The sequence below is a fragment of the Gymnogyps californianus genome, chromosome Z, assembly GCF_018139145.2.
Source record: "Gymnogyps californianus isolate 813 chromosome Z, ASM1813914v2, whole genome shotgun sequence".
NCBI lineage: Eukaryota > Metazoa > Chordata > Aves > Accipitriformes > Cathartidae > Gymnogyps > Gymnogyps californianus.
The window spans coordinates 9,263,149-9,290,005 of record NC_059500.1 but is presented as its reverse complement, the minus strand read 5'-3'; the positions used below and the strand labels follow the sequence as shown (position 1 = coordinate 9,290,005).

The following is a 26,857-nucleotide window of genomic DNA, read 5'->3' as shown; positions in this document are numbered from 1 at the left end:
AGTGTACTGATAAGAGCCCAGCAAAGAGCTGAATAGAAAATTTATATAGTTAAATCACATGTAGTTTATTTTTTTAACATGATTTATTCTATTTTCTTCAAATCTTTTTACATTCCCTTCCTTCCTCCCTCTCCCACCCATCAAATAACTGTTTTTGACATTTAGAGTTTTGTAAATAAATTTACCCTATAAACAGCATTGTGGGAAATTCTCAAAAACACCTGCGGTGTGTAGGAAATCAAATGTAAGTGACTTTCACTGAGATTTTGAGCTCTTTTACACAAAGCTTTAAACACATTGTGAGAATCTTAAAAAATATCTTGGCTTTAGGGACCAGGACAATAAAGATCAAACTGCAGTGCTCGGGAAGTCTGACCAGAATGGAGAAGTTCTCCCAGTTATTTCTGAGCTCAGTGTGTGATTTATGGATGAACTGGAGCATACCTTCTAGGAAAACAGTTTGTCTTGTTTTAAACCCTCCTCATGAGGGTTTAACAGATTTCCCTTGGCAATCTGTTCGCATGGTTAATTACCCTTATTGCTAAAAATGTTTTCTTTACTACAAGTTTACGTTTTCCTGCCGAGACATGTGAAACTTCAAATACATTAGATACTTCCCATCCGTAATAAGGAGAACTCTCCCATGTGGGTAACCCAAAGATCCAGCTTCATCTCATGCCTGTAAGAAAACAAGCATGTGTGGGTTGTTCTCTGTAGCTAGGGTCTGCAGCTGTCGCAGCAGGACTGCATTCTTACTTTAAAGAGGTGATGCTTTTCCTTTGGATGCTGTAAACTGCAGTAGTGCTTTGGTGGGGAACAGCAAAGCAATCCAGCTCCCTATTGCTCGTTTGAATTGGCTTCTGCTAAAAGAAATGCATAGGGTGAAAGAGTGGGTGGTAATTATTCACACAGTGGCAACGATATTTTTTCCTATTGTTTCCAAAGAAGAACCTTAACGTGAGCTTTGGTGATACTCAGGTGCAGCTCAACCTGCCAGCAAAGACTGGGCAAGATTGCCGCCTAGTGCTCCGTTGCTAGCTGTCATTTCAAGGCATGTGCTGCAGTCAGGTATTAGGTTTGAAAAACAAAGCAAGCAGGAACCTCTCGAGTAGCTTAGTCCCATTCCCAGTGCTATTACACACCATAATGTCACCACCACATTTAAGGGCAGAAGACTTCACTTCCCCTGACAGAGATCTGGCAAATTCAGCTGTTAAAAGTCCAGTACTGCAGTTTCTTGGCAGGTGAAAGTATAATTTTGCCTAGGTACAGGTCCAGAGGCAGTCAGATTTGCCTTCCTCTGGTCGGTTTCTCTGGCCTATCCCTTTCCCTTCCAAGACATGGTTGCTGCGTCACTTCCCTTCTTCTAGGGTTACGTATTGTAATGGGTTTAGGGCTAACATTTTCAACACCAGCCAGTGAGGGGAAGCCAACTGTAGGGACATTTGATGGCCCAGTCAGGGAGAAGGGAAAAGTAATACGAACAGGGAGAAAGTTAGAGTAAAAAATATGCACAATACAGCAGAATAAAGGAATATATGAAGGGCAATGAACAAAGTGACCTAGAGAATCGATATTTCTGTTTCTTGATCCCAAAACTATGTGCCAGACTGTAGTGACCTCTGTATACCTGGCTCATGAAGAAAGGGACAGGCATTAAGATACAGTAAAATAATTGCTCATGGCTGCCAAATAGATCATGGAGTATGACGCAGGCTGTGCTGGTAGTTGCGATTGGAAGCACCAAGCCAAGCCTCCGCAGAGTTCCTTCAGCACAGGCACAGGAAAATCCCAAGGCAGCTTCACCCCAGCCAAGCCATTGTAGTCTTGGCCAGAGACTGGCAGTGTGAGCCAGCACGGTGTCCTTAGCCGCTGCAGCAGCAACAAAGCAGAACAACTCCTGGGTCTCCACAGTCCTGCAGAGTCCTGCTCTGATTTCAGTGCTGCCCATGGCAAAGCGCTGAGCCGTGCCCTTCCCCCAAAATGAAGTCATCCTAGAGAAAGATGAGGTTTGTGACCTGCAGACAGCACAATCAGAGATCCCAGCTGTGGTGTTATTGCAGATGTGATTAAAACAATAAGGATCGTCTATAGAGTCTTTTGTCCAGAAGACTAACACAACCATATTTCCATTTCTGACAACTGAAAAAGGGTCAAGAATGGAAATATTTTCAGCTTTGGTGATTTTACTATTTTTACAGCAAGAGAACGTATTTTTTTCTTTACAAATAAAATGGCATCTTTTGATATTAAACACTGGAAAAGACACTTAATGGTTTGTAATCTTTTCATTCCCCAGCAGAACAGGTGTTTCTACTTTCACTGAATCAGATCTACACTACGTGAATCAGGTTCATTTACCAGCTGATTAGTAATAAGAATCAAATGACTTTTTCAAATGTATCTTCCTGATTCTGTTTCATGTATGGGAGGCAATGTGTCATCTGGAGACACTTCTGGCAAATGGGTTTGACATATTTGCTTTGCTTATCAAAGCTTTGGAAATCAGGCAGGCATCCATACTTCCTTGCTGAAAAGGATTTTATTGAATTGTTTTGCCATCAGGCTTGGTTTGCTTGATCTTTGTCATTTTGTGGCTCTGCAATTAATGACTGGCTGCTAATTGTGACCCACATGGTTTTACTCTGTCAAAATGCATTTAAAATAAAATACAAACTGCCAAAACCATGTGGGGTTCATTAAAAAATATTCAGAGCACAGTGAAACTTCATGCTCTGGAATTACATTTTCAGAATCAACTTTGTTTTGAAAGAAATCTCTCTCATATTCTGTGTTTCATTTCATCTTGCAGAGAAAATGCCTGGAACGGTTTCTCTTGATGTTCTCTGTTTCTTAAATTTAACACCACTTAGGAAACTGGAGCAGCTAGTTCATATGGATGCTAGGCACTCCATCATGTGCACATTACAGTTTCTGCAGGAGTATAAACATAAATTCTTGACTCCCTTTGCAAACATTTAGCCATGTACATTCAGAGTGCATGTTTGCTACCATATGAACAAGTACTTGCGCAAGTTAGGAAGTCAGTAAAACTGAGCCTGTACATATCAGCTCAGAAAAAGTCCAGTATGTAAATACAGTTGATGGGATATTTGACATCCTGAAACATCATTTAACAGTATCTGTTTTGTTCTCTTAAAAGTGTTCTCTGAATTACCTTAAACCTCTGCCTCCATTTCCCAATGCCTTTTTTAATGAATCATGGGTTTTGTCACATCCTTGCTGATTTAGGATTTGTCTGGGTGGAAAAAGATGCACTTCTGGCAGAGCCCCTTTTCATTTTTGGCTTGCCCTTTGTTTCAGATGTACATCACAAGCACAATTAAAACAAAGAGTAGCAGGCTAGCCAAACCTGTGCTGTGCCTGGGTACCCTGTGTGCTGCATTCCTCACCGGGCTAAATCGAGTTTCTGAGTATCGAAACCACTGTTCGGACGTGATCGCAGGCTTCATCTTGGGGAGTGCTGTAGCTTTGTTTCTGGTAAGCCCATCAGTTCTTCTGCATTCCTTTTAAAAATACCTCAGTTAAAAAAAAATGTAAAATTACTATTCTTTTGTGGCCTATTGCAGCTGATTAATCCAGTTACTAAGAACTAATTCTAGCCCCATCTAATTAAAGGTATCATCAGAGAAAATCCTAATATGAAATCAGGTTGATACTAATTAATAAGGCTAATATGATGACATTTGTGCATTGTATATATTTCAAGACTATTTTAATTACTGTACATGTTCTTACTTGACCTGTCCTGGAAAATGCTTTAAAGATGGTGTAGATTTCAACTAACACCAAAAGGGGGGCATGCTTGCGACTTCTTCTCTGACACCCCTGTGTTGCAAAACCCCACTGTCTGCCTGGTATCTGGCAAAAATGTAGGATCCAGGGCATTGTCTGAGGCTCTAAGCAGTGGTCCTGGTTCCCCGTTTTGTTTCAGACCATAAAAGACGTGCAATAGAAAAAAAGGTCAGGACAAACTCCCTGGGAGACAAAACTACCTCCCTTTGCAGCATTTGGAGTTGAGCTGAAATTATTCACCATCTCATAGGATAACCAAATGTATTAAAATGTATCAAGGGCCTTCCCACAGAATCTAGGAACGGCATCTCTCTGGACTTTGAATGTTACTTGCTCCCCTGTTGGCTGTGTGGTTTACGTGTTTTGTTTGGTAAGAGATCTCTTGCTGAGGATTTACCCACACAGCAAGCAGTCAAGGTGATTCTCACTATTACCAAGGAATGTGCCTGCTTCCATTTAATCAAAATATGCTTCAAAACTATTCACTGCATAGCAACAGACACTTTATCCCTGTAATCAGGAGGGATTAGGTTTCAAAGATCCCTTAAATCTAGATTGTCCTGTCACTGATATTTTCTCTATTCTGTACTTAAAAAAACCGAACAAACCTTACATATCACTTATTCCTGTGTTCCTTTTAAATAAAAAGATGTCCGCAACCTCTGACCTGAATCTCCTTGGCTTTAATGTAAGTAATTTGTCTGATTCCCACTGAGAACGGCAGTTTAAATCTAGCCCATGCAATGTAAGAGGCAGTCACCCCATATATCTGGTCAGGACAATCTATGTGCTCCCAGTACCTGTTTCTAGCAGTGACAGCCTGCTCCCAGCCACATTTTGGCCCTGCAGACCTTCTGCCACCCTGCAAGTGTCACAAGGCCAATTGCAGAGTGGTGGAAGGGGTCTCCCCAGCGGGGAGGAGTGCTGTCATATTCCTGCTGCCACCACAAGACTCACCCAGGCTGCAGCCTGCCTCTTGCTGAGGTCTAAAGAGCAGCAAAGAGGAAGAGCCAGCAAGGAGCTGGCTGCAGGAATCACTCTGACAGCAGATGTGTCAGCTCCTGTATGTCTTTTTTTCCACTGTGTTCCCAAGCCCCAAACTGCCATGTGTGTTTGCTCTTATTAGCATCACCATGTGGGTGCAGTAAGTCTGGTCATGCACAAGGGAAGGGCTTGTGGTATAACCACCACAGCAGTTGTGCTGTAAGTATGCAGGAATGGTGCTAAATGAGCTTGATGTCATCCAGACGTGAGGTAGATTCAGCCATCCAGTGAGCTGTTTTCACTGTTTGTAAATGACGGTCAGAGTCTGAAGGGAGTATTTGGCCAGTAAAATGCATCATTAGGGTAGTCCATGGTTCTGTGATGATAAAGCAGACATGGGAGTCTCTGCTGTATAAAACGTAAAAAGGCTGAGAATGGTTCATCACCTCAGATTACAGGCCAGATGGACCCATTTACCAAGGTAGTCCACCACATCCAACTATGTCAGTAAACACACTGTAGCCCGAGGCTGAGATAGATGATGCCTTGAACCAATACCGAGGTTAAGTTCTTCACAAAAACTGGCAGTTGTGAGACCCTTGATGGTAATTCCTGTGAGTTTTTCCTGGGGACAGAACACGCTGACCTCACTTTTTTTTTTTTTTTCTGCATTACACAGGGGATATGTGTTGTCCATAACTTTAAAGGCACTCATGGAGCTACTTCTAAACCGAAGCCTGAAGACCCACGAGGAATGCCACTAATGGCTTTTCCAAGGGTGGAAAGTCCTCTGGAGACATTGAGTGCACAGGTACTGTAAATCTGCTCACCCAGACCATCACCAAACACATTTTCTGTTATGGCAGAGTAAAAACTAGTTGTATACATAACTACACAGGGAGCTGGTTTTATTCCTAACATTAAGCCCATTGAACAGAATGAATTTGCATCAGGGGAGAGTTTGTTTTAAGGGATTTATCCCTTAAACTACTAAAGACTGTAGATCTTCTTCCCCTGTGCACGTCCAAAGCTAAAGCAGTAGGATTTCACATATCTCTGCATATTGTTTGTGATAACAAACTTCTGCTTAGAAGAATAGAAAACTGAGAGAAAAGTAAAGATCATTCTGTCTTAATTACACTTTGGAATGCTTTGGGGATGTCTTAAGGATTTACTCTAACATTTGTAATCCTGAGAATAAACTATGCTGTCCAGAAAAATGTTATAGAGATTTTTTTTTTATCCTTATTGCTGTTCAGTATCTCCTATAAGAAGAAGGAATCATATACTGTTTTCTGTCTCTAAGTTATCAGAAGAGAAGTTAATAGCATTCTTTCAAGTTTGCAAAAAAATAGGCTAGCGGGAGCATCATCATTGATGGTGTTTCTGTTAAACTACTAACTTCAAATGTCTTGTATTGGCGTAACTGAATCATACTCAGTCCTTTCAAAACAGACAAGCAAGTGCCACCTGCCAAGAATTTCTGGGAACAAGGAGGAGGAACTGTAGTTTATCAGTTATCTGAAATGCCCTGGTGTAATTTATTTGTTCTTTAAATTGTACTTCCTTTATTAGATGGCCTGTCATTCCTGTGTACATGGTGTGTGGCAAGATCAGTAGTGACTTTTGTTAAGCACTTTGACAAATAAACTGAAAATAGGAATTAAAAAAAATGGAAAAGACACTGTTTCTAATGCCTGGAAATACTTTGCTTAATTGAAAAGTCGATTTTGAATAAGCAAAGATTTGCTGGAAGACTTTCAACTAAATCTGCAGAACTGTGTGCATTAACTGTTCTCTTGGTGGACTCGCAGTCCAGAAACTAAGTGCTACTTATATAACCACATTGTATCGTGTATGACAAAAGGGCTGAATGGGTGAAAATATTCATAGACTGTGAGAAAAATTTTGCCTAGTCAGCTATTTATAGCTTCTGGACTGCGAAGTGCAGGTAGGGACTAGGCCTTAACTGTTGATGTCCACTATAATCAACAAGATAATTTTCTCTGATTTAAGGTATCAGTCTCTAAATGACCATACATCTACCATGCAGGAGTAGATTGGGAAAAAGAGTGATCCTACTCTGAAGCTATTATAAACAAGTCCTTGGGAGTGGCTACTCATTACTGTTTCATCGGATATAGGAGGTGCATCGTCCTTCTCTGTGCAGATTTCTGCATCCATTCCCACTCTTGTTTTGCCTTGCACCCACACGAACCCTGCAGATGCAGCATGATCCAAGGATGACTCAGTACTGCCACTGAAGTCCTGGACATTACCTTCCAAGAAGGTTAAATCAACACTGTTTCCACCTAAAGAGGACTTCTGTGTTGCTATATATCTGTGGCTGTATGTGCTTTGGCATAATGACCCCACCTCTGTATGGTTTTAAGCTTTATATGTTCCCTAGTATCAAACTGCGTAGGATCTACATGTACACATCACACGAAGCCAAACCATGGTCTTTTAGGCCCTTCATGACTGAGGACAGACCCACGGTATTAGTTATGTGACTTATGAACTGCTTGAGTCTGCACTGACATGTCCCTCTGGACAGGATCCAGTCCAGTTTGAAAGTCTCTATTGAAAAAGTTGCACGTTGTTTTTCAAGCCTACTGGTGAATGTTCATAGCCCAGAAGCAGGGCTTCAGTTCAGTGTTTCCCACCACAAGCTCAGGACAGATGGCAGTCACATTTGCAGTGATCTCTTCATTTTAAAGCCCTACATTAGCTGGGCAACAGATTTTATTAGGGAAGGTTTTTCTTATTAATTTTACACACTAGTATATGTAATGCCAAAATGTATACAAATGTTCATGTGTTTGCCTTTTCTTCTTTGCAGAATCACTCTGCCTCTATGACTGAAGTAACCTGAGATGGAAGACTGGCAACCGAAGCTATTTTTTATTACCCTCCAGTACAATACTCCAAGACACACAGTTACTAAATGTCTAACTGTGATGACCAGTATTATGTTATGTCTAGTTAGAGGCTAATGTTTTGTACTTTTTTTGTATGAGGAAGTGATGTAGCTTGCCCTGATTTTTTGTCAGCTTTAATATTATTATGCCAGAATTTAAAAGCAAAATGGAAAAAGAACAAAAAAAACCTTTTCTTGTTTAAAGTGTGCACTGAGGAACTACATCTATGGAATTGTTGATGTTGTTATGTGATATTTGTACACAATTTTTTTTTTCATTTTTGAATTTATATATCTTGAAAAAAAAAATTCACTTTTACCTTTTCTTACCATAAGAAGTGCTTCTACCAGTGGGTCAGATTCTGATCTGAGTAAGCTCAGCATAGATCTGAAGTAATTGCATATATTTAATTCAGACTAAAATAACGGTGATCAGGAATCTAACCCAAATGATACTATCAACAAGTAATAAACATCCATTCTTGATTCAGTGAGCTACTTAAGCATTCCTTAGCGTTATGGACTTCAGTTAGCCCTCCTGTTTCCAGACTACGTGGCAGACTTGAAGTATGTCCTTAAGCATCTCACTGAATCAAAGCCTGATTGTTCTGGTGTGGGTGATTGTGCTAGTTATTGAAGAATAACTAAAACAACGTACTCAGTCTGCAATATAGACAGACTGGACATGAAAATTTATAGTAGTAGCTGATAGCATGTGAGCTGACTATATCATCTCCCTAGATCTCTGTTCCTCCCTGAGGCCCAGCTAAAGCTCCCAGTGAAACCTGGCTTCAGGAATTGACTATGGGGATATACAGCCACCACTGTGGAGCTGAGGCTGTGCTTTAAGTGTTTCATAACTTCATCATAGATTTGTGGGGTAACTAGTAACACTGGTGCAAAGGAAAAGTGACACCACTTCTTCAGTGGAGTGGCATTACTTGGCATTCAGATTGGCATAACCAAGAAACCCATTTTGCCCCGACAGTGTAGTTTTCACTGAGGGGCTTTGGCAAGTCAAAAAAAAAAAAAAAACCAAACCCAAACCTGACACAGTCTGTAGTGGCAGTCTGCATTTTTGTAAATGCTGCCATACAGAATTTATATCAGAACTGCTATTTTATAATTTAACAACTTTGTTTAAGGAATAAAAAGACAATTAAGCGTGGGTGCGGGGTGGGCAAAAGAACAAAAAAGAGCCCATTTACAATAGCTAGAACTGGGGCAAAGGCTTCATTACATGACTTTTCACTGTTTCTAGGATTTTCCTGCATCTCATTCTTCTAGCATGGTGATAACTGCTGTGTGTCTCCTTTAAAGAATGGAGCCTCTGTCTGTACTTTTACTGGAATGTTTACCTCACATTTCCATGTTGGTTCTTCTTGGCTTTTTTTGTATATTTTTTCCAAAACAGATGCAAAAAAAAATTATCAAAAAACCAAAACATGTAGCCTGGTCTCTGTCATTTGCCTGTGACACAAAGAATATTTAGGATATCTGTTTGTGTCTGGTCTTGCAGCGTTTCTTCCAGGTTGGTATTTTCTTCTGACTCTACTGATGTCTGCTTCAATCTTAGGAATGTAAGGATCATACTTGGGCCATGCAGGCTTTCTGTGACCATGGGGAACCATCGACAGTGTTCTGGGTCCCTGACTACAACTTTGATCCAAATTGCACAGGGAAAATTTCTGCTGAATAAACTTGGCTGTGGAACCGGTCCTTGTTCTGCTGTGTTAGGAGAATAATGACATGTTAGGAAAGCTTATCAGAAATGAATACTCCAATCAATATGCCCAGGTAGCAGCACGTAAGTCCACTCATACTGCAAAGGGTTAGCAGGGGGTTGAATTCTAAGATAAAAACTTTATATTCTGTAGCCTAGTTTTTGCAGCTGTGATCCCTGGGGTTGTGTTCCTCCCAAGTGTGCTGTTACCACAGTGCGAATCTTGCGTTCTTGGTCAAGAGCTTCCACAGAATTGGTAGCAATGTTGTCCCCCTCTGCTTATCCTCTAGCACGATGGCGTGGGCAGTCTTTCTGAAGGTGGAAGATGTGGTTTTGAGTTTCTTCCCCATCCTCCAGGTTGAAGAAGGATTTGAATCTTGATTTTCCACTTCCTGAAGGACTGCTTTATCCTTCCAGTTATAGTGCAGCATGGTGAGTGGCACCTCTCTCCACTTTGAAATACGCAAGTGAGCCCTGCTCTCTTCTCTGACATGGTACATAAGGATGCCTATATCCAGGAGAGGTCTGCAGGCAGATGCAGATCCACAGGGACGTGCATGCTTGTTTGCAAGTACCTGAGGTCTGGATGACTGGTTAGATGAAGCTAGACTTATCACAGACATTCACTGCATTTCCTCTTGGCTAACTCTATGTGTTTGCTGCCATTTTAGATTTATAATACCCTCAGCCTTTTCCAGTTGACAGATAACCCCCTCCACAGGAAGTCTAAACCTAACAGCACATTTGCTTTTCCCAGGTACCTTTCCCTTCAGGAGCGATCTGTGTCCACCTCCTGGAATCTGTGACCCAGTGAAAAATCAGTCTTTAGGTAGCCCTTGGATTTTTTTTTTTTTTTAGTTCCTGTTCTGAGGCACATCATTCTCTATGTGCTGTGTACAGTGAGCTTAGGCAGCTAACAGTGGCTTCTGTAGTTCAGCATTATGACCAACTGCGTAAAATAAACGTTGCAGTTGGATCACCTCTCAAGACGGACGTATGGCCCTTGGGCTGTGTGCACTTTCACGCACTTCAGTTATGAACCTGGCCTACGTAATGTGACTGGCAGCAGTGTCTGACCCTCCTGCTTGGGGGGGCACCCAGCTGGGTGGCTGTGGCCTCTCTCTGCCCCCCAGCTAACTCCTGTCTGACAGGGAAGTGGGTACCCCTGCAGAGCTGTTGTGCTTGCTCCTCCCGGTGTGCGGACTGTGCCCATCGGCTGTGCGAAGGCTCTGGAACGTGACTTTTGGGATCAGGAAAACCACCTGTCCCTGTCTTAATCAAGTAGAAGTACGGAGGGACAATTTGCACATCTCATCGAAACCGGAGGTCAGCATTAGAAATAAAATGTTCATCCTCCCCCCAACTTGAATGGGCAGACTTTGCTGATGCCCCCACAGGCTGGCAGACGTGGCAGGGTGAGACAGCCTCCCTCAGCTGGTTGTACAGGTGCAGGAGCCTCTTCATAGCGCACCGCAGCTTTCTGTCATTCATGCACACACCGGTCCACCCAGTCTCTCTGCTAAGAAATACCCTCCTAATCTGGCTTCTTCACACTTTCTTTTGATCTTCTCTACTGGTTCTGCCTCAAACAAATGAAGATCAGCCCTCCTGCAAACGCATGGGCAGGGCTTTTATCTATTTATTTATAATTGAATTCAATAGAAACTAGGTACTTTTGAAAACCCAAGGATAAAAAGAAGTGTTGAAGCACCTAGAAGTCTTAGTCCTTCCATGGGACAGGTGTTCTATGCAAGACGTTGATCTCATTTCCAACTTCTGCTTTTTCAGCTTGTTACGAGCAGTTAAAATTTTGCATCTAAAATGCCCATGTCGGATCTTCTTCCCTTGTTCATTAGCCCCTGCAGCTTCTTGCACAGGTGTGCTGATGGAAGCATGAGGTTTGCACCTCAGAGGGACTAAAGTATCTGAGATTAGGGAAATGGCAATTTGACTCAACTCAGACACAGCAAAACACAAGACGAGGATGTTGTCGTGCTCCTTTCTTGCCTATTCTCCCATTTTTCAGTCTTCTGTTTTTCACTCTCTCTTCTGATCACATTACGTAAGCTATAAAAGTTACATACTGGGAAAGACAGAGAAGTGCAACAACCACTGAAAGTGGTTTTTTAGATAATGAGTAAGAGGAAACAAGCAGGCGTAAGTATCTCTCCTTTGATGGAAAGGAGACATAATTTCATGGAAAAAATACTTCGAATTCATTGGTCCCAAACAGCCTCTGAAGCAGACAAGATGACAGACTGATCTGTTTATCACACTGTGTTTCTCCATAAGCTACAGGGAAGGGATCTGCGAACAACCAGCCTTCCACAGTGACCAGTGAAAACATCCCCAGTTCCCTCACGTTCACTCTGCAATGGAACATGTAGTCATACACTTACGCTATTCTGGAATTCCCCAGGAGTCAAAAGGAGAGAAGAACAGGTTTCTTAAATTTCTTCAGAGCTATGAGAAGAAAGCAGCACTTGGGAAGTTTGCTGAATAAAGAAACAGAGCACCATAACACACAAAAGCAGCAGTTCCTAAGCATGCTTCAGGTATTTGTACACTAAAAGAAACCAAGGGAGCTAGGGTTCAGGACAGCGAGGGGTATAACCAGGGTATTTCTGGTTATTCCCAGAAATATCACATATACAGAATCTAATCTCAGTGTAAACAACCTGTTTTGTAGAAAACATTCACAAAGTACCATGTACTTCTCCGCCTGTTGCATTTCTGTTCTTGTCCTCCTGACTTCACTGCTTGCCTCCGATTAAAAGCAAACCTACATCATCAGTTACACAGGAAGAAAAACTAACATATAGCTATTATGTGATTTTCCATAGCTACAGAAAAACTAATGTATAGCTAACATATAGCTACCATATAAGAAAAACTAACTAATAGCTATTAGAAGGAGCAACAGAACTTATAAATATAAAAATGGGGTCTTTCGACAGACATGGAAGAATTCTACAAGCTGCCTTGATGGCAGCTGTTTTTATAGGGCTGTTGGAGAGTTCACCACTACTAAGTTAAGAGATTTCAGAATTCCACTTGGCCCTATCTTCATGTAGCAATTTTGAGTAGAACAAGTGGTTCTATTTTAAGATGGTACCTGTGATGGCTTTTAAAAACCTTATTGCTGACAGGGTCTTCTTTTCAATTTCAAGGAAAAAAAGAAAAAGAAAAAAAAACACCCGATGCTGGCTTACCTCCCCGCTCCCTCCCCAAGAGTTTGCTGGCCCCACTGCTCTTGGTGGCCGAGTTGAACAGGGCTCCTGTCATAGCCAAACTGCACTCACAAAAGCCCGTTACACAGTTCAGAACCGAAGACAAGAAGTTTACAAGGTGCAGGGAAGAAACTGGGGAGTTGGTCCCTCCCTGTTTATCCCCACTGGACCCTGTAACTGTTGGGCAGCACGGTAAAGGCCAGAAAACATACATTAGTACCGTTACTGACCACACTGCGTCACTGTTTCACGAGAACTTCTGCTCTTTTTTCCGTATATAATAAACAGAACCAATGAAACCTGAGGACAACTAAATGAACTTTTATTAGTGATACTCATCTATTCGGTTGCTACCACAATGAAAGGGATCTGCTTCTGCTCTGCAATCCTGCCTTAGGAACAAAAGCAAGGCAAAGCAATGCTTTGTGGTGCGACTCACTGCTCCCAGATAATCTTCAGGTTTGGGGGCAGCTCTGCAGCGCACAGTTCATCAAACTTGGACGCATCCTTCACAGGAGTGCTATAGAAATTCAAGACATCCTCAGCACTGTTCATCAGGTGCAGCTGTGAATTGGGGACAGCATGACCAAGTTCTGCTGCCAGCTGAGCCAGGAGGCGATACTTTAACCTGTTTTCTTTGAGGGATGTCTGCTGCCAATTATCAGGAAGCGAGGGTCCAAAAATCTCCTTGACATGAGACTCAAGGTAGCTCTGTATATCCTCCGGAGGAAGATAGTTTCTGCTGCGTGGTGGGGGACAGATCAGGCTGGGTTCACTTTTCTCTTGATGAATTATTTTGTCTGCTTCTACTTCTTTTTCTTCCTTCCTGTTGACACCAGACAGAAGTATTTTCAGTCTCTGGGCTACTTAAGACTGAGTCAGAGCACATTTCTATTCATAGTCTTTTAAAATCAGACTCAACCTAGCCTGTAGAGAGTTTACACATCCTGTGGACACAGCAGGTTCGTTATGCATGCAAGAACAAAAGCACATAGACTAGACCTTTGGTTTTCCCCCAAATGCTGCTTGCCACGTAGGCTGTCTCTACATAGCGACCACCTGCCTAGCTTATTTTGTTGGTCTGAGTGTAAATAGAATTTTAATCAGATTAATGACTTGTTTTCCCAGTTACAACTCCATTTGCTAATCTGCTGTGAAAAAAAAAAGGATAACAGAAAATAACCACTACTATAGAAAAAATTAGTGCCCACAGATAAAAAAAATATGATCACTAGTTTTAACTAGAAAATTGAAGCCTACCCCAAGTTATTTGACTTGCTTATATGCCACAATCCAGTCAACAACACAAGCATGGTTTCACCTAAAGAGTTATACAGAAACGACTATTTTCGTTCCCATTGAATAGAGACGTTTCAGGGCAGTAAATTCCCATTTACTGCCCTGAAACGTCTCTTTCTCCACACCTACTAAGTTCCCTTACCAAAGCAGGTAAGAGCATTAAAAACCCTAAGTCTGCACCGTCACACCTGCCTGCTAGCAGTGCACCCTCGGCATGGAGGCGATGAGGGCATTCGTCGCACGCCCCGAGGCCGCTCTGGCACACGGAAACCGAGCACTGAGGACGGCAGGTCTGAACGACCAGCCAGTTTCCCGACCGCGGCACAGCACCGTCCCCTGCGGGGGCCACAGCGAACCGCGCGGGCCTCCTCAGCCCGCCCCGGCTGGTCGCAGGCCCAGCACGGGAAGGCAGCGGGGAGAGGGGCCGAAAGCCGCCAGCGCCTGCCCGCCCCCGGGAGCCACCCCCCCCCGCCGTTACCTCAGGCCGCCCCAAAACGCCCTGCGCGCCGGAGCGCCGAGGCCCAGCCGCCGTCCCGCCACCCGCAGCGCGGCAACAGCCGCCATAGTGAAGGCACGCCAAGACGCTTCCCGGCAGCCAGCGGGGAGAGTGACGTACTTCCGCTCCACCCCGCACTGCCTCACGGGAGCTGTAGTCCCGCCGCGCTCCCGGCTGAGGCCGCGCCGGCCGTTAACGGTCGCCCCCGAACCGCCCCCCCCCCGCCGCCGTCCCCTCAGTCCGGCGGTGGGGGGCAGCCGTCGCCTCACCTGCCCCACGCACCCCGCGGGGCGGGCACGGCAGAGGCCGTGCTAGCAGGCGTGGGAAGGAGGTCTGGCAACAGAGCGTGTGGGACTAAAACAACATGAGAGAGGGACGTATGTCGTCACCCGCTGTGACTTCAGCGATGGCTGTGTATTTTTGCCAGTCAAAGACTCTTGGCAGCTGTCTCTGGAGGTTTTCATCCCGTCTTTGGGGTGTGATGGTGGCCGGTGCTGTCAGCCAGCCCGTTTTCACAGGGAGTTTGTTCTGTAGGCCCCATGTCTGATCCGGGCATGCAATGATATGAGACTATCACTTTTCCTATTTTTTAAAAGGATCTTCATTTTTAAAAGCGAGAAATAATGCTTCATCTGTACACAGCCTTGCTTTGATTTCGTGGTAGTACATTCAGCAGACATCCTCTTGCTCTGGTCACCAACGCCTCTGTCAAAGAGAAGCATGAGGAGCCTGGGCACAACCGCCAGCTGCATCAGGCACAGCATGTGTGACAGATGTCCAGCAAAGGAGCAGGAATTATTTAGCAAAGTTACAGCTTTAGTTTTATAAAGTGTGAGAGGGTTTCTTTTGCCAATTTGGGGGAACATTTTTCCCACTCTCAATTTTAAGAGAAGCGATCTACGTAGGTCAGAAGATCAGTAGGATGCTTCTCATCAGGAGCAGAGGTTTATTTGAACTCAGGTGTGTGGAGACCTACAGGACCACAACCGAACCAGAGAAGAGGTGTTGTTCCTGACTCTGGTATCAGTCTCTGGAGTGTTCTTTGGCAAGTCACTTGCTCTTCGTTCATGGTTGAGGTCAGGACAGACTAAATGCATGCATTAATTTTGCAACGATTAGATTTGTGTGACAGAGTTTGGCTATTTATTGCCTGTGTGAAAGAATGGTTACTAATGCAAAGAACACAAAGAGGTTACAGGGCAGCGATCTTCCCTATTTTCCCTCTCCTTGCTGGCAGGAGCAGTGGGTGCCTGTGGCTGGGAGGAGCAGCCTGCAGAGCAGGGTGGCTCCGGCTGCGCAGGCTTGGTCCCAGGTGGCCCTGAAGGCAGGACGGGGTGTCTTCTGGGTTGCTTGGTCTTTGCTAGTCAGTGGGCTGCTCCAAGGTGTCACTAGTTGATTAGTGTAGCGTGTTGCTGGGCAAATATTCTTGTATAACCTTCGGTCTGCTGTTTCTGCCATTTATGCCTTTTTTCATAACAGCTGTCTAATTGTGCTTTAGCTAGCAAAGCTTACATCTCTAACAGGTACACAGCAACATACCAAAGGTCAAACTGTGGGCCTTCAACATCAGCCTAATTATTCAAGCTATGCCAACAGGGTAGGCCAAGATGCCTCCCTACATGTTTTATGTTAATTATTGTCGAAAATGCCACCGTAAAAGCGCTTTGGAACGATAGTCTTTGCACAGCACTAACTCAACCTGTGCAATCCTAACTCAGTGTATAGCAGCCTCATCACACCAACCGTGACTCGCCAGAGACACGAGAACCTTCTGAAGGTAGTGTTATTTATCTGTGGCCTGAGTCCCATGCACTGCTTGCCATATACATCTCTCAAGTTTTCTCAGTGTCTGTCAGACTTCAGTCAGCAGGATTAACCTCTCCAGCTGTATCACTACTGGATTATTTCCCTTTGATCTCCTCAGGGTTTCCCAAACTCACCAGCAGTAGTGCTTTGTGACTTAATCTTTGCATAGGTTACTGAAAAGCACAGATGTGTGAAAGAAGCTGTGAAGTTTATACAGAATAAAGAATTGTGAGATGGAGATTAGTTTTCAATTACTGTTTTATTCCCATGATTGAAGACACAGTCAGGTTTTGTAATTCAGGATTTTGGCTGCAAAATGCAGTAATGGGCAAGGGTATGTATTTGAATTGCTAGGGAGCTACTTAATCTGCCTACCATTCTGGGGACTAAGTTTAAACCAGAGGGAGAGTGGGTTTGTGATTCATTAGCAGCTGTTGTTTGTTGTATGGAAAGAATTCCCCTTCCTTGGAATGTGCAGATGAAACAAGAATATTCCCTCGGTAACTTGTGGGAGCAAAGGGTGGAGAGGAAGCTAATCCATTTTATCTCCAGTTTTGTTTAGGGTAAGGGAAATTAGATTTCTTTGTTTTTCTTTCATTTCTGAACATCTTCCACCTTGTGAAGAGGGACAGGAAGAAGGAAGGTTCCTGCACTTTCAGTAGGTGTAGCTGGCAGTGAAAAGTGACTGCGTGGAAGCTGTGTCAGTCTTCCCAGACACGACATACTGTCCTCTGCAAGCCAAACTGTTAATCTGAAAAAGAAACAGAAAGGAGGGGAAACCAGTTAGCTTGGAGTAAGAAAGACAGATGTAGAAAGACAGCAGGAGTAACCAAGCAAGGCAAAAATAACAGAATAACATCCCTGGTGAACATGAAGCACCAGGAGAGGTGGGAACAAGAGGAACCTTAGGAAGGTGACAACGTCACCTTCATGGTGAGCAGCTCCTCTCTGCACTGGGGGGAAGCCTCATACCTGTGCCCGCTTGCGGAAGGCCTCCTGTGCAGCCTTCTTGTTCTCGCTTTTGCCCACCCATGCTGCCAGGGCAGAGGCTTGCAGGGCTCTCCCATACGAAAAGGTTAGTTTCCAAGGCTTAGGCAGAGGGGACTGATTCATGGCGTTCAGGTTGACAGAAGCCTCCTCTTCACTCTGACCTCCGGACAGGAAGCAGATTCCTGCAAGAAAGAGGTTTCGAGGCTTAGAAACAGAGTGCTGCAGCCACCACAATCCCTGGCCTTTACATGCCAGAGGAGCGTGTGTCAGATGTAGGAGCAAAGCCAGCAAGAGTGACAGTATGAATGGAAACATAGGAATGAATCGGGAATCACCAGGAACGGCAGCAGGAACGGTGCGGAGAAGAGTAGTGACAGTTGCTACGGCTACATCCTGAGGGGTGTACTTCTTGGGGCAGGAATGCCCAGCCGTCACCATGTTGGGTTTCAGCAGTGTCCCTTCCAGGTACACATGATGATCATTCAAGGCCTTGTAGACAGCAGCCAGAACCTGAAAACAGGAGGATTGAATACAGACCTCTGCTCAAATCTTCACCTCAACCTGCTGTGGAAAGACAGCTTATTCCTTGGAAGTGTGAGAAGATCAAATTGAATTTTGCTTTCTCATGAAATTTATCACAGGGGTTGCAGCCCTGGAGACACCACTGCTTTTGAAATGACCAGGATACCACTCTTCGTATTTACTGGATTTGTCCCTGCAAACTGATGTACTGAAAGAGGGGTATGTGTTTTTGCTCCCAATGCATCTTTTTGAGATCAAGAATGCTTATATTGGTGGTTTGAGTGGAAATGCAAAAGCATGGATTCTACTCTCACATTCGCTATTAACTCATTACTTGACTGTGAGCAACTCATTTTTGTGATGCAGTTATGAAGTACCTTTTTGGTCAAAACTCTGAGGTCTGTGAGCACAAACTGCGTAAGATTAGCTACTGATTTGTGAAGGGGAGGAAAGCGGCAGGAATCTCTTACCTTTTCTGTGACATACTGACAGCGTTGGAGATCATGGTCTCCATCAGGCAAGATTTCTGGCTCCACAATGGGCACCAAGCCATGCTAAGAAAAGAAAAACAAGGAAGACTTTAGTAGTGTGGAATAAAAACTGTTCTTGTTGTCTACCCTGATTTTGGTGGTATTCCTTCTTGCCGCACTGCCCTTCTTCCTCATCTTTCCCAAAACCCTCACAGAGATCCGCCTTTCAAGTTACCTAGCATGTTATCACAGGGAACAGTGAGAAGGGGCAACAGCATCTCAGGGAAGGTTGCTGGAGGGTAGATACCTGCTGGCAGATGCTGGCATAGCGTGCCAATGTGTTGGCATTCTCTTGGATGGCGAGTTGAGAGGGTGTTGTGCTGGTTATCTTCAGCACTGCACGCCACTTGCCAAAGTCAGCACCATCTTTCTTGTACTGGGCACAGCGCTCAGCCAGTCCATCCAGCCCTGCAGATGAAAGAACAGTGCTTCACTGAGAGCAGTTCTTCAGCACATAGCTCTGAAAAGTACCATGACACCAGCCAAGGCTGCAACTCAGGTGAGTCACTCCATGGCTTTTGCTGCACCAGTCATAGCTTAGGCTCCTTAGAGCTCTCCTTACCTTGGATGGTGGTTTCTCCATTTGTTCCTGCTAGGGGTGCTGTGCCTTTATCCAGCTGTAGAGACCAGGAAAACAGGAAGGGTTACAGAGAGACAGAGATCAGTCTCATCCTTGTCTTCTTACCCATGGCTAGTCTGTCTTTGCAGGCTGACTGTGAGTAAAGTACGAGGCTGAACACGCTAAGGGTGCAAAGGAGGGAAATGTTGGAGCAAAGGGGAAGAAGAGGAGTGAATTGGGTGAGAGGAAGGGGCAATGTGTAGATGGCTGCAGGGAACGGCTCGAGAGCTCTGTCAGATGCGGAAAGGACTGGATTTAGGTTACCGCATGGAGAGATTTAATTGCAGTGAATGGTGAGTAGATGGGAGTTGGTGGATGAAAAGTTCCTGCATCAAATGCAAGTGTGCCCCTGGTTAGTTGTACAAAGGCAATGCAGAGAATGGTGGCAGAGATCCTCTAGTGATTTTAAAACCAAGCACAGAAAAGAAAAAAAAGTGTTTGGCAGGAGAGAGTGCAGCCCCATATATTATTTTCACTGGAAATGCAGTTTGGATTATGCTGCCAGCCAGACACGTACAGATACTCACCTTTATTCCCACCACAATGCCTTTTTCTTTGATGAGAGCTGGAAATGGCTTTCCACTGCTGTCTTTCTGATAAAGAGTCTCATGGAAGAGGATCACTCCCCCAATGTTCTGGTTGATGGAAGCATCTGAAGAGAAGAGGATCTCTCGAAAAGCCCGGCGATTCTCCTCTGTGTTCTCCACATTGATCCTCTGCAGCCTGTTCCCCATGGTACCTAGCGACATGGACAAAGGTCAGACAGAGAGGTGTTAGGCTTGGCTGGCCTCCTGGTCCCAGTATGTAGTAATGAACTGGGGCTTCAGTGCAGAGCTTCTCTTCTCAACCCATAGTTTGTCAGCTTTTGTTGCTATACATGCAGCCCTGCCTGGCTGAGTTGTTCCTGCTCAGTCAACAGTTTTTAAGTGTTTTTAATTTACTCCACTGATTTCAAAGGTGAAGCAAACTTAAGAAAAAAAGTCTTGGGTACTGCTAATTGATTGATATCCAGAACTCACCCACTGATTCATCTGCAGCTAAGATCCCCTTTCCTGAAGCCACAATCCGCTGAGCAATCTCTGAAAGAGCTTTCTTCTGCTCTGGAGACAGCGCTGGGAATTGGTGGGTCATGTTGACTTCCCTGTGGAAGAGAATTACTGTTACAAGCTGGGGGAGACTGTATACACAAACTGTGAACCAGAGACACCACTCAGGTATTTCTGTTGGAGGGCTCTCGGTGCTTGTCTGGTCCATGTTATCATAGGCACATGCCCAGAAATCCATTCGAGTTCTTCTTGGCTTGGTTTGTCTGGCAAAACCAGGAGAGAGAAATGCAGGAGCCACAACCTAACACATCCTTCCAGAACCAAAGTGGGAAAGACTCTGCTTTTTACATGGATTTGCTCAGAGACTAAAGGAAGGTCAGTCTGTCATGAAAACATGCACCAAGCTAACAAGTATGCTAATTGCAGACTCTGCAAACTTCTTTGCAAAGCACTTATGACTTTTTGGTCCCAATCAGAAGAATGCCAATTATCACATTGCTTACCTTTACACATTTCCTAACAATGCCCCTCTCCCATGCCCTGGCCTGTGTTGGCAGTATTTGCTGCTTTGTCTAGTTGACTTTCCATCCCCACCCTCCTGCCTTGCTTTGTAATTCTCTCCTCCCCATGGCTGCTTTCAGAACTGTAGTGCATTGCTTACTTTATGTAAGACCTGAGGGTTTAGAAGGATTCACCACCCATTTCTGTCTTTTCTGCTGTGGCAGAGGCTTACCAGCTGCAGATACCCAGCACCTGAAATCCAGGTTCTGTCTTGTTATGACAAAATGCTTGATCTTATTGAAGTTTTGATTATATGGCATTAAATTACAGTTTCTCAGATAGTCTGACTAGTCCAAGTTACTTCCCTATGTGGATAAGCCTGTGAGCCTGAGACATAAAGACTCTCTTCCCTCTGTTTATCATATGCGATAGCTAAAGCAATACCCATGTTTTTATCAGCGGGTGGTAAATCCACAAGATGAATCATTAAAACCAACACAAAAGATCTCCAATATCAAGTTTTCCTCCAGAGGGGCAGGCCTCTGGGCAGTGTCTGCATTTTCTATTCCCAAACTCAGCCTTAGAGAGGGGTGAGAACATGCCATTTCCCATTTCACCACGTGTTGGAGATGGCCAGCAAATATGTCTCCCCATATAAGCGTGTACGCGGCCAAGTTCTCCATCCTTTTTCCCTGCACACAGCTATTATGTTGCCAGGAAATCCTTATCTTGCCCTCCCTGCTGAAGGGCGTAATGGGGAGAAATGATCAGGGGTCTGGCTGCTACTCATGACAGGGTAACAGAGTTCTGTGCACCATGCCAAATGGTGCCAAAATGTTCTGGCAACAATGCCATAACAGTACTGTGACAGCTATAAATCCGTGGCTCTGATTTATAGTTGAAGGTACTTTGGTATTGGTATACGTTATTGTGCAAGATTCAAATAGCATTGTCTACCAGTACAGACCAGTCAGATGCAGTGTCCAGATGTGTGCTTTACCTTTTTGTGATTTTTTTGAGACTAGAATTCATCCTATGCAACTTATCATCGGTGAGTCATTCTAGGTTTAGAGGGAATTTGAAGGAGTGCATAATGAAGACTGCGTCAAATGAGGGAGGGTTCCCTCCTTTTCCAAGCGCTGAAATGCCTTGCTGTGGTCCTGCAAAAGCAGGCTTTGCTGAACTCCTCTCTCTGTATGCCAGGCTGTGGCCAGAGCTCTGGGAAGCATCCTTCCACTGTGGTGACCACAACTCCATCACTCCCAGCTCTTATCCTGTTCAGCCCACCTAAAAGAACTTGAAGAGCTATCGTTTATGCTGCATAGCTAATTAAGTTCACCTGTAACTCTCCTTACCCCTCACCTGCTTTCTGTGTCTGATACGTCTCTTAGAAATAGGAAACTGGCTTGTTATTATGATTATTGTAATAATAGTTTGTGTTGTAAGCACTTCAGTCAAAACCATAGCACTGTTAAATAAATTGCTATGTGAAATGATGAGGAATCACTCCAGTAGTTCACAGTCTCTGCAAAAAGACTGGAAAATTGTGATCTGGCAATAATATGATCTTGTCCAAGGTCAAAGCTAATGAATTGCTAAATCAGTAATGGGATTTCAGAGCTGCAGTTTGGAGGTATGCTACAGCATGAGTAGGTGTATGCAGATAATCTTAAATCCAGCTAGCTGAATTACAAGTTCATCAGTCACTCTAGTTATGTTATTATGGGTATACTTTCTCTCCAGCAATGCAATAAGCAATGAGACTAATGTCTGTTGTATCTTGTTTCCAGTGTTTGCATAAAGATAACAAAGAGACAGTTATCACTCAAAACCAGCCTGGAAAGCAAATTGCCAAAATATGGAAATACGAGTTTTCAGTGGATAATGCTGGTCCAAGTGAGTACCCTGAGAGACTGAAACAATACAGTGTAGTTCCACAATGATGAACTGGAAGACAGCAGGTTAGTTTCAGTTTCTATGCAAGTATCTCACTGAGTGTGAAGGAGTAGGTGGAGATTTGCCAAAAGGCTCCCCAAAATGATCTGTAAGGCCATGGTGAGTGGTTCCCAGCTACCCTCCTGCGCTACAAGAGTGAATAAAATGCACAGTGCTTCTAATGGAAATGGGGAAGAAATGAGTGCAAAAGAGCAGTTGTAAAGCTAGGGATAGCTCTAAGGTCCAGAACGGTCAAGTACCCTTGATTTAGGACTTTATTTTTCTGTGATTCTTTCATGAGGAGCATAATCTCTGAGGATCTTCCCCCGTTGGATTCAGAAAGGGTGTCTCTGCTGTAAGGTGCTTCTCTGAGCATTTAAAGGGGAGTGAAGAAGTCTTACATTTCAGTAACATTTCATACAACTGCCTTGTAAAGAGTAAGCTCCCAGCACATCCACAGAAACATTAATGTCCCCCCTTAAAAGAGCTGGATATGTCATCTTACAGGTCCTGACGAAAAACAGTTGCGCCCAGGCTGCCAAAGCTGGGCAGCTCATTTCATTCTTCCAAGAACGAAGCCTATTTGCCTTATTATTCTGCTTTATTTGTTTAATTTGACAACTTTTCCAGGCAGGAAAAAGCTTGAAGGAACTGTGTTCTCAGTAACAGTATCTAGGAGTTGTCCCACCACTAAAGTTTTTCATGAAATTTTATTTTTATTTACCCATTTTAGGCTGTGGGCTAGTATCGTAGTGTCACAAGCTCAAGTGATTTCACATTGATTTGACATTGTATGAATACAATGCATTCTCTTTGTGGTAACTGCTTACATAACATTTTTAAAAAGTGGAAGAAAAAAACAAAAGAATAAAACTGCACAGAATGCACAAAACCCGCAGCTTTATGGCTACCTTAAGTGTTTGTCAGGCTTCAGCAGCTCCTTAAGCAAAGTTCTTTGTTCAGCCCCCAGCCTGTGACCAGCAGGAGGTGGAGGTGGGGGGAAAGGGGACAGCAGAGTTGTAAAAGTAAATATTGTACTGCTGAAGTCTCAAGTTTTTCTCAGCTACCACAATGGAGGACTGCAGGGGAAATATCTTCATGGATATCAGCACAAGCACTGCATCCTGTTAGTATTAATGGTGAGAACTAAAGGGCAGAGGCAAGACGAACAGCAGAAGGAACAAACTGTTACATTCCACTTCAGGTCATCTTAGAAACATTAATACTTCATTGGCGTCTTTTCTTTCCAACCACCTCAAGTGACTGGCATCTGCTAATCTTACAGAAAATCTCACCTGAGTCCTGGTGTGCAGACGGGAAAAGATTGGATTAGAATCTGTAAGTTTTTCTCTTGGGTCTCTTCATTGCCTTCTTTTATAAAATTGGTTCCAAAAGTGCAGGACCAAACTCTCAAAATACAGTTTGTATCCCAGGCATGTAGCTTTTCCTGTTCAATTACTAGTAAACACAGCCCTTCAACATCATCTCTGACAATTAGCAATACGAACCACATGTGGATGTCGTTGCACTATGCAAACAAGAGATTCTGCTTCCAAAGAGAAGCACAGTGCTGACCTGACTGGATTTACTCCTCCTTTACACTTGTATGCTTAGGAGAGACAGACACATAATGAGTTATGCACCTTATATTCTCATTACAGTGGATAAATGTAGTTATCGGCCTCACTTCTCTATGGAGCTCCATTAAAAAGCTATTTCTAAGTAAGTCTGGTTACTTGGACATTGGGCAAACTGGTGAGTACGAACGGCTGGGCAAGCCTGGCCCCATCCTGCTGACGGAGCACATTCTTATCTATCCTGCAGACGTCACCAAGCTGGCAGGACGAGTTGATACGCTTGATTGCTGGGCAGCCATCCAGAGGAGCCTGGACGGGGGCGGGAAGAGACCAACAGGAGCACCATGAAGTTCAGCCAGGACAAATGCCGAGTCATTGCCTGGGGGGCAGAGTCCTGGCAGTGATCCCACCAGGGCTAGCGGGACAGGGGAACAGCTCTTTGGAGAAGGCCCAGGGCCCTGTCGGGCAGTGAGCTGAACAGGGGCCAGCAACAAGGGCCAGCAGCATCCTGTGTGAGCAAGAGTCCAGCCTAGAGAGCCAGGGGAGGACAGGGATTATCCCCCTCTGCTCAGCGCTCTTTAGATCACATCTGGGTACTGCATCCAGTGTTGGGCTCCTGCAGTACAGGAAAGATATTGACAAACTGGAGTGAGTGCAGCAGATGCCACCGAGAAGGTCGGGGGCTGAAGCACTTGCTCTGCAAGGAGAAGGCTGCAGAGCTGGGTCTAGTTCAGCCTTCAGCAGAGATGGCTTCGGGGCCACCTCTCAGCAACCCCCAATACCTACAGAGTGGTGATCGAAGAGGCAGAGCCAGGCTCTTCACAGCGGCATGTAACGGGAGAGTGAGAGACAACAGGCAGACGCTGAAACTAGAGAGGTTTGAACTGGATACGAAGAATTTTTTTTCACTATTGGGACAGCCAAGCAGTGGAGCAGGTTGACAGACAGGCTGTGGTATCTCCATCCTTGGAGGCTGTCAAGACCTACCTGAATAAAGCCGTGAGCAGCCTGGTCTGACCTTGTGTCTAACCCTGCTTTGAGGAGGAGGTTGGACTACAGACCTCCTAATGTCCCTTTTGCCTGAATTACCCTGTGACTCTGTGTGAGTACTTACTTTAGGGAGTTGAAGTGGCAGTGGTGCCTCCTGTATGTATGAAGGAGCTCTGAGGGAAGAACAGGATGTTTCTCCCTTTATCTTTGCAGTGGGAGTGAAGGTTTCAGCATAGCAAAATGTTTCATTTCTGGGTTCTAAAACGTGAGTCAAGGGTATGGGATAAAAAGAGATATTCAGACTTCTGTCACCTAGAAAAAGCAGCAGATGTTTTTGATTGACACACTAATTTCACCATCTTGATAGGTCCTTTGGGGCATATATGATGGTAAATTGCCTGGTTGGTTTTTGTTCTCTCTTACGAGGGTGAGAACAGGGTTTTTTCCATCTTCATGCTCTGTCTAGGGACCTTGCTTCAACATCCTGTCTCAAGTGGATGGGAGTATGTGAGACCTGCAGTTCTCTGTCCCGATTCCCACATTAGCCTCAGAGCTATACTCAAGCCCTGAGCAAATGTACCCCCATTTCATCTCTCTAGCAAGTATGAAAGGAGGTTATGTACTCAGGGACCTGGCCTCTGCAGTCAGCGCAGAGCACTCCTGGTGCACTCACGATGGATAGAGATGGCTGAGGTAGCAATAAACTGGTTTCTTGGAAGTATGGTCATTAGGGTGAAGCCTCCTCTCTCAGGGCTGGGCTCTCCTCAGAGAAGGTGAAAAAATGCCGCCAGACTGTCATGAGAATTCAAGTCTTGTAATGCCAGCAGGGGAGGCTGGGGGAAGCGGTGGTGAGGGTTTCAGGTGAGCTAAATAGTTTTGAGTGCCAGGCACATGGGATAGTTGAGAAAGTGATGGAGGATCACAGACTCAGGAGGATTTGAGTTTGTTGAGCAATTTCCTGAAGCTGGCTGTTCACAACTTGAAAGGTTACAGCCTAATGCAAGAGCAGTTTTTAGTTTCCTGCACTGCAGACTACCTTACCCTGCCAAAGACTCTTATCCACACTACTGCACTAATACTTCAGAAGAAGCTCCACAATGAACACACATAATTACACTTCTGTCAGCATTGGTGTTTGTCAGGACCAGGTGCATTCTCCAGTCATTCTCTCTTCTCCTTGCAAAACATAAATTTATGTACTCCACAAGCATAAACAAACACATACAAAACAAAGCAGTAGAAAGCAATGCAGGTATGTTATTGCTCTAGTCCCCTTAGACTAAGGATTCACTTACTCCAGGAGTTCTGAGTGACTAAACTAAGTTAGAAAGCCAGTGTTAGCAGCAAATGGGTCACATTGGAAGATCACTGCAGAATGGCTGAGTGCATATTTCTTGCAAGTTGTTCCTGGAACAAAAAAATAAAAACAAAACCAAAAACAACTCCCCAAGCCCACTTTAGATAAACACATTGTGTCTCAGCTGCTGATATACATACCACCTTTACAGTTTAGAAATGAAATGATTATACTTACTTGTTTGTGGACAGTGCCTCTGCTGCTACAAGTTTCTGGTGAGGTGGTTGCAGGCAAAGAGACCCAGTCCTTCTAATCCCTAACTTTTATAAAATTCTTGACAGGTTGTTTTTTTTTCTCTTCCACTCCTTCATTCTCCCTCCTCCCCAAGCTGGTTGGGGAGATATCATTGCTCGAGGTTGGTCATTGGCTGTCAGGCCACAACCACACACAACCAATGGGACCTAGTTTTGCTCCTCGTGTTCCTCCCCTTTCCCCTCCCCTGTATATATAAGGCTATTCATGATGCAGTGAAACTGAGATGTTTTGCAGTTATTTCAAATTATTCCTCCTCTTCCT

General features: G+C 44.3%; 3 protein-coding genes across 6 annotated transcripts in view; 1 reads left to right on the top strand and 2 right to left on the bottom strand.

The window, feature by feature from the left end:
* The window catches only part of PLPPR1 (phospholipid phosphatase related 1), a 138,596-nt gene extending 129,468 nt beyond the window's left edge, over window positions 1-9,128 (top strand). For both annotated transcript variants that reach the window (XM_050913040.1, XM_050913041.1), the window contains exons 6-8: window positions 3,325-3,501; window positions 5,480-5,611; window positions 7,643-9,128. In XM_050913040.1, the coding sequence (XP_050768997.1) occupies window positions 3,325-3,501; window positions 5,480-5,611; window positions 7,643-7,675 (342 nt within the window). In that variant the 3' untranslated portion in view covers window positions 7,676-9,128. The remainder of the gene's footprint in view (window positions 1-3,324; window positions 3,502-5,479; window positions 5,612-7,642) is intronic.
* Window positions 9,129-12,978: 3,850 nt separating this feature from the next.
* MRPL50 (mitochondrial ribosomal protein L50) lies at window positions 12,979-14,536 on the bottom strand. 2 transcript variants are annotated; one of them, XM_050913427.1, is made up of 3 exons: window positions 14,451-14,536; window positions 13,949-13,951; window positions 12,979-13,499 (listed from the first exon to the last, which is right to left on the bottom strand). In XM_050913427.1, the coding sequence occupies exons 1-3, from the start codon at window positions 14,534-14,536 to the stop codon at window positions 13,109-13,111; spliced, it is 480 nt and encodes a 159-aa protein (XP_050769384.1). In that variant the 3' UTR covers window positions 12,979-13,108. The 2 variants fall into 2 exon arrangements, with proteins under 2 accessions (XP_050769384.1, XP_050769385.1); XM_050913428.1 differs by lacking the exons at window positions 13,949-13,951; window positions 14,451-14,536 and adding an exon at window positions 14,161-14,208 and having other exon boundaries at window positions 12,979-13,495.
* Window positions 14,537-16,524: 1,988 nt separating this feature from the next.
* Window positions 16,525-26,605, bottom strand: ALDOB (aldolase, fructose-bisphosphate B). Of its 2 annotated transcripts, none has more exons than XM_050912987.1 (9): window positions 26,519-26,605; window positions 19,955-20,076; window positions 19,463-19,674; window positions 18,879-18,933; window positions 18,564-18,724; window positions 18,257-18,340; window positions 17,600-17,774; window positions 17,247-17,446; window positions 16,525-17,025 (listed from the first exon to the last, which is right to left on the bottom strand). In XM_050912987.1, the coding sequence occupies exons 2-9, from the start codon at window positions 20,064-20,066 to the stop codon at window positions 16,930-16,932; spliced, it is 1,095 nt and encodes a 364-aa protein (XP_050768944.1). In that variant the 5' UTR covers window positions 20,067-20,076; window positions 26,519-26,605; the 3' UTR covers window positions 16,525-16,929. The 2 variants fall into 2 exon arrangements, with proteins under 2 accessions (XP_050768944.1, XP_050768945.1); XM_050912988.1 differs by lacking the exon at window positions 26,519-26,605 and adding an exon at window positions 26,280-26,351.
* Window positions 26,606-26,857: the final 252 nt, after the last annotated feature.

What these genes read in the sequence shown, in the direction of transcription:
- MRPL50 (XM_050913427.1), bottom strand. Translation starts at nt 14,536, where the DNA reads ATGGCGGCTGTTGCCGCGCTGCGGGTGGCGGGACGGCGGCTGGGCCTC.
- ALDOB (XM_050912987.1), bottom strand. Translation starts at nt 20,066, where the DNA reads ATGACCCACCAATTCCCAGCGCTGTCTCCAGAGCAGAAGAAAGCTCTT. An exon ending in GTCAGTATGTCACAGAAAAG is followed by an intron (nt 17,775 to 18,256) that starts GTAAGAGATTCC and finishes TCCTGTTTTCAG; the next exon opens with GTTCTGGCTGCTGTCTACAA. An exon ending in CCTTCCGCAAGCGGGCACAG is followed by an intron (nt 17,026 to 17,246) that starts GTATGAGGCTTC and finishes TTTCTTTTTCAG; the next exon opens with ATTAACAGTTTGGCTTGCAG.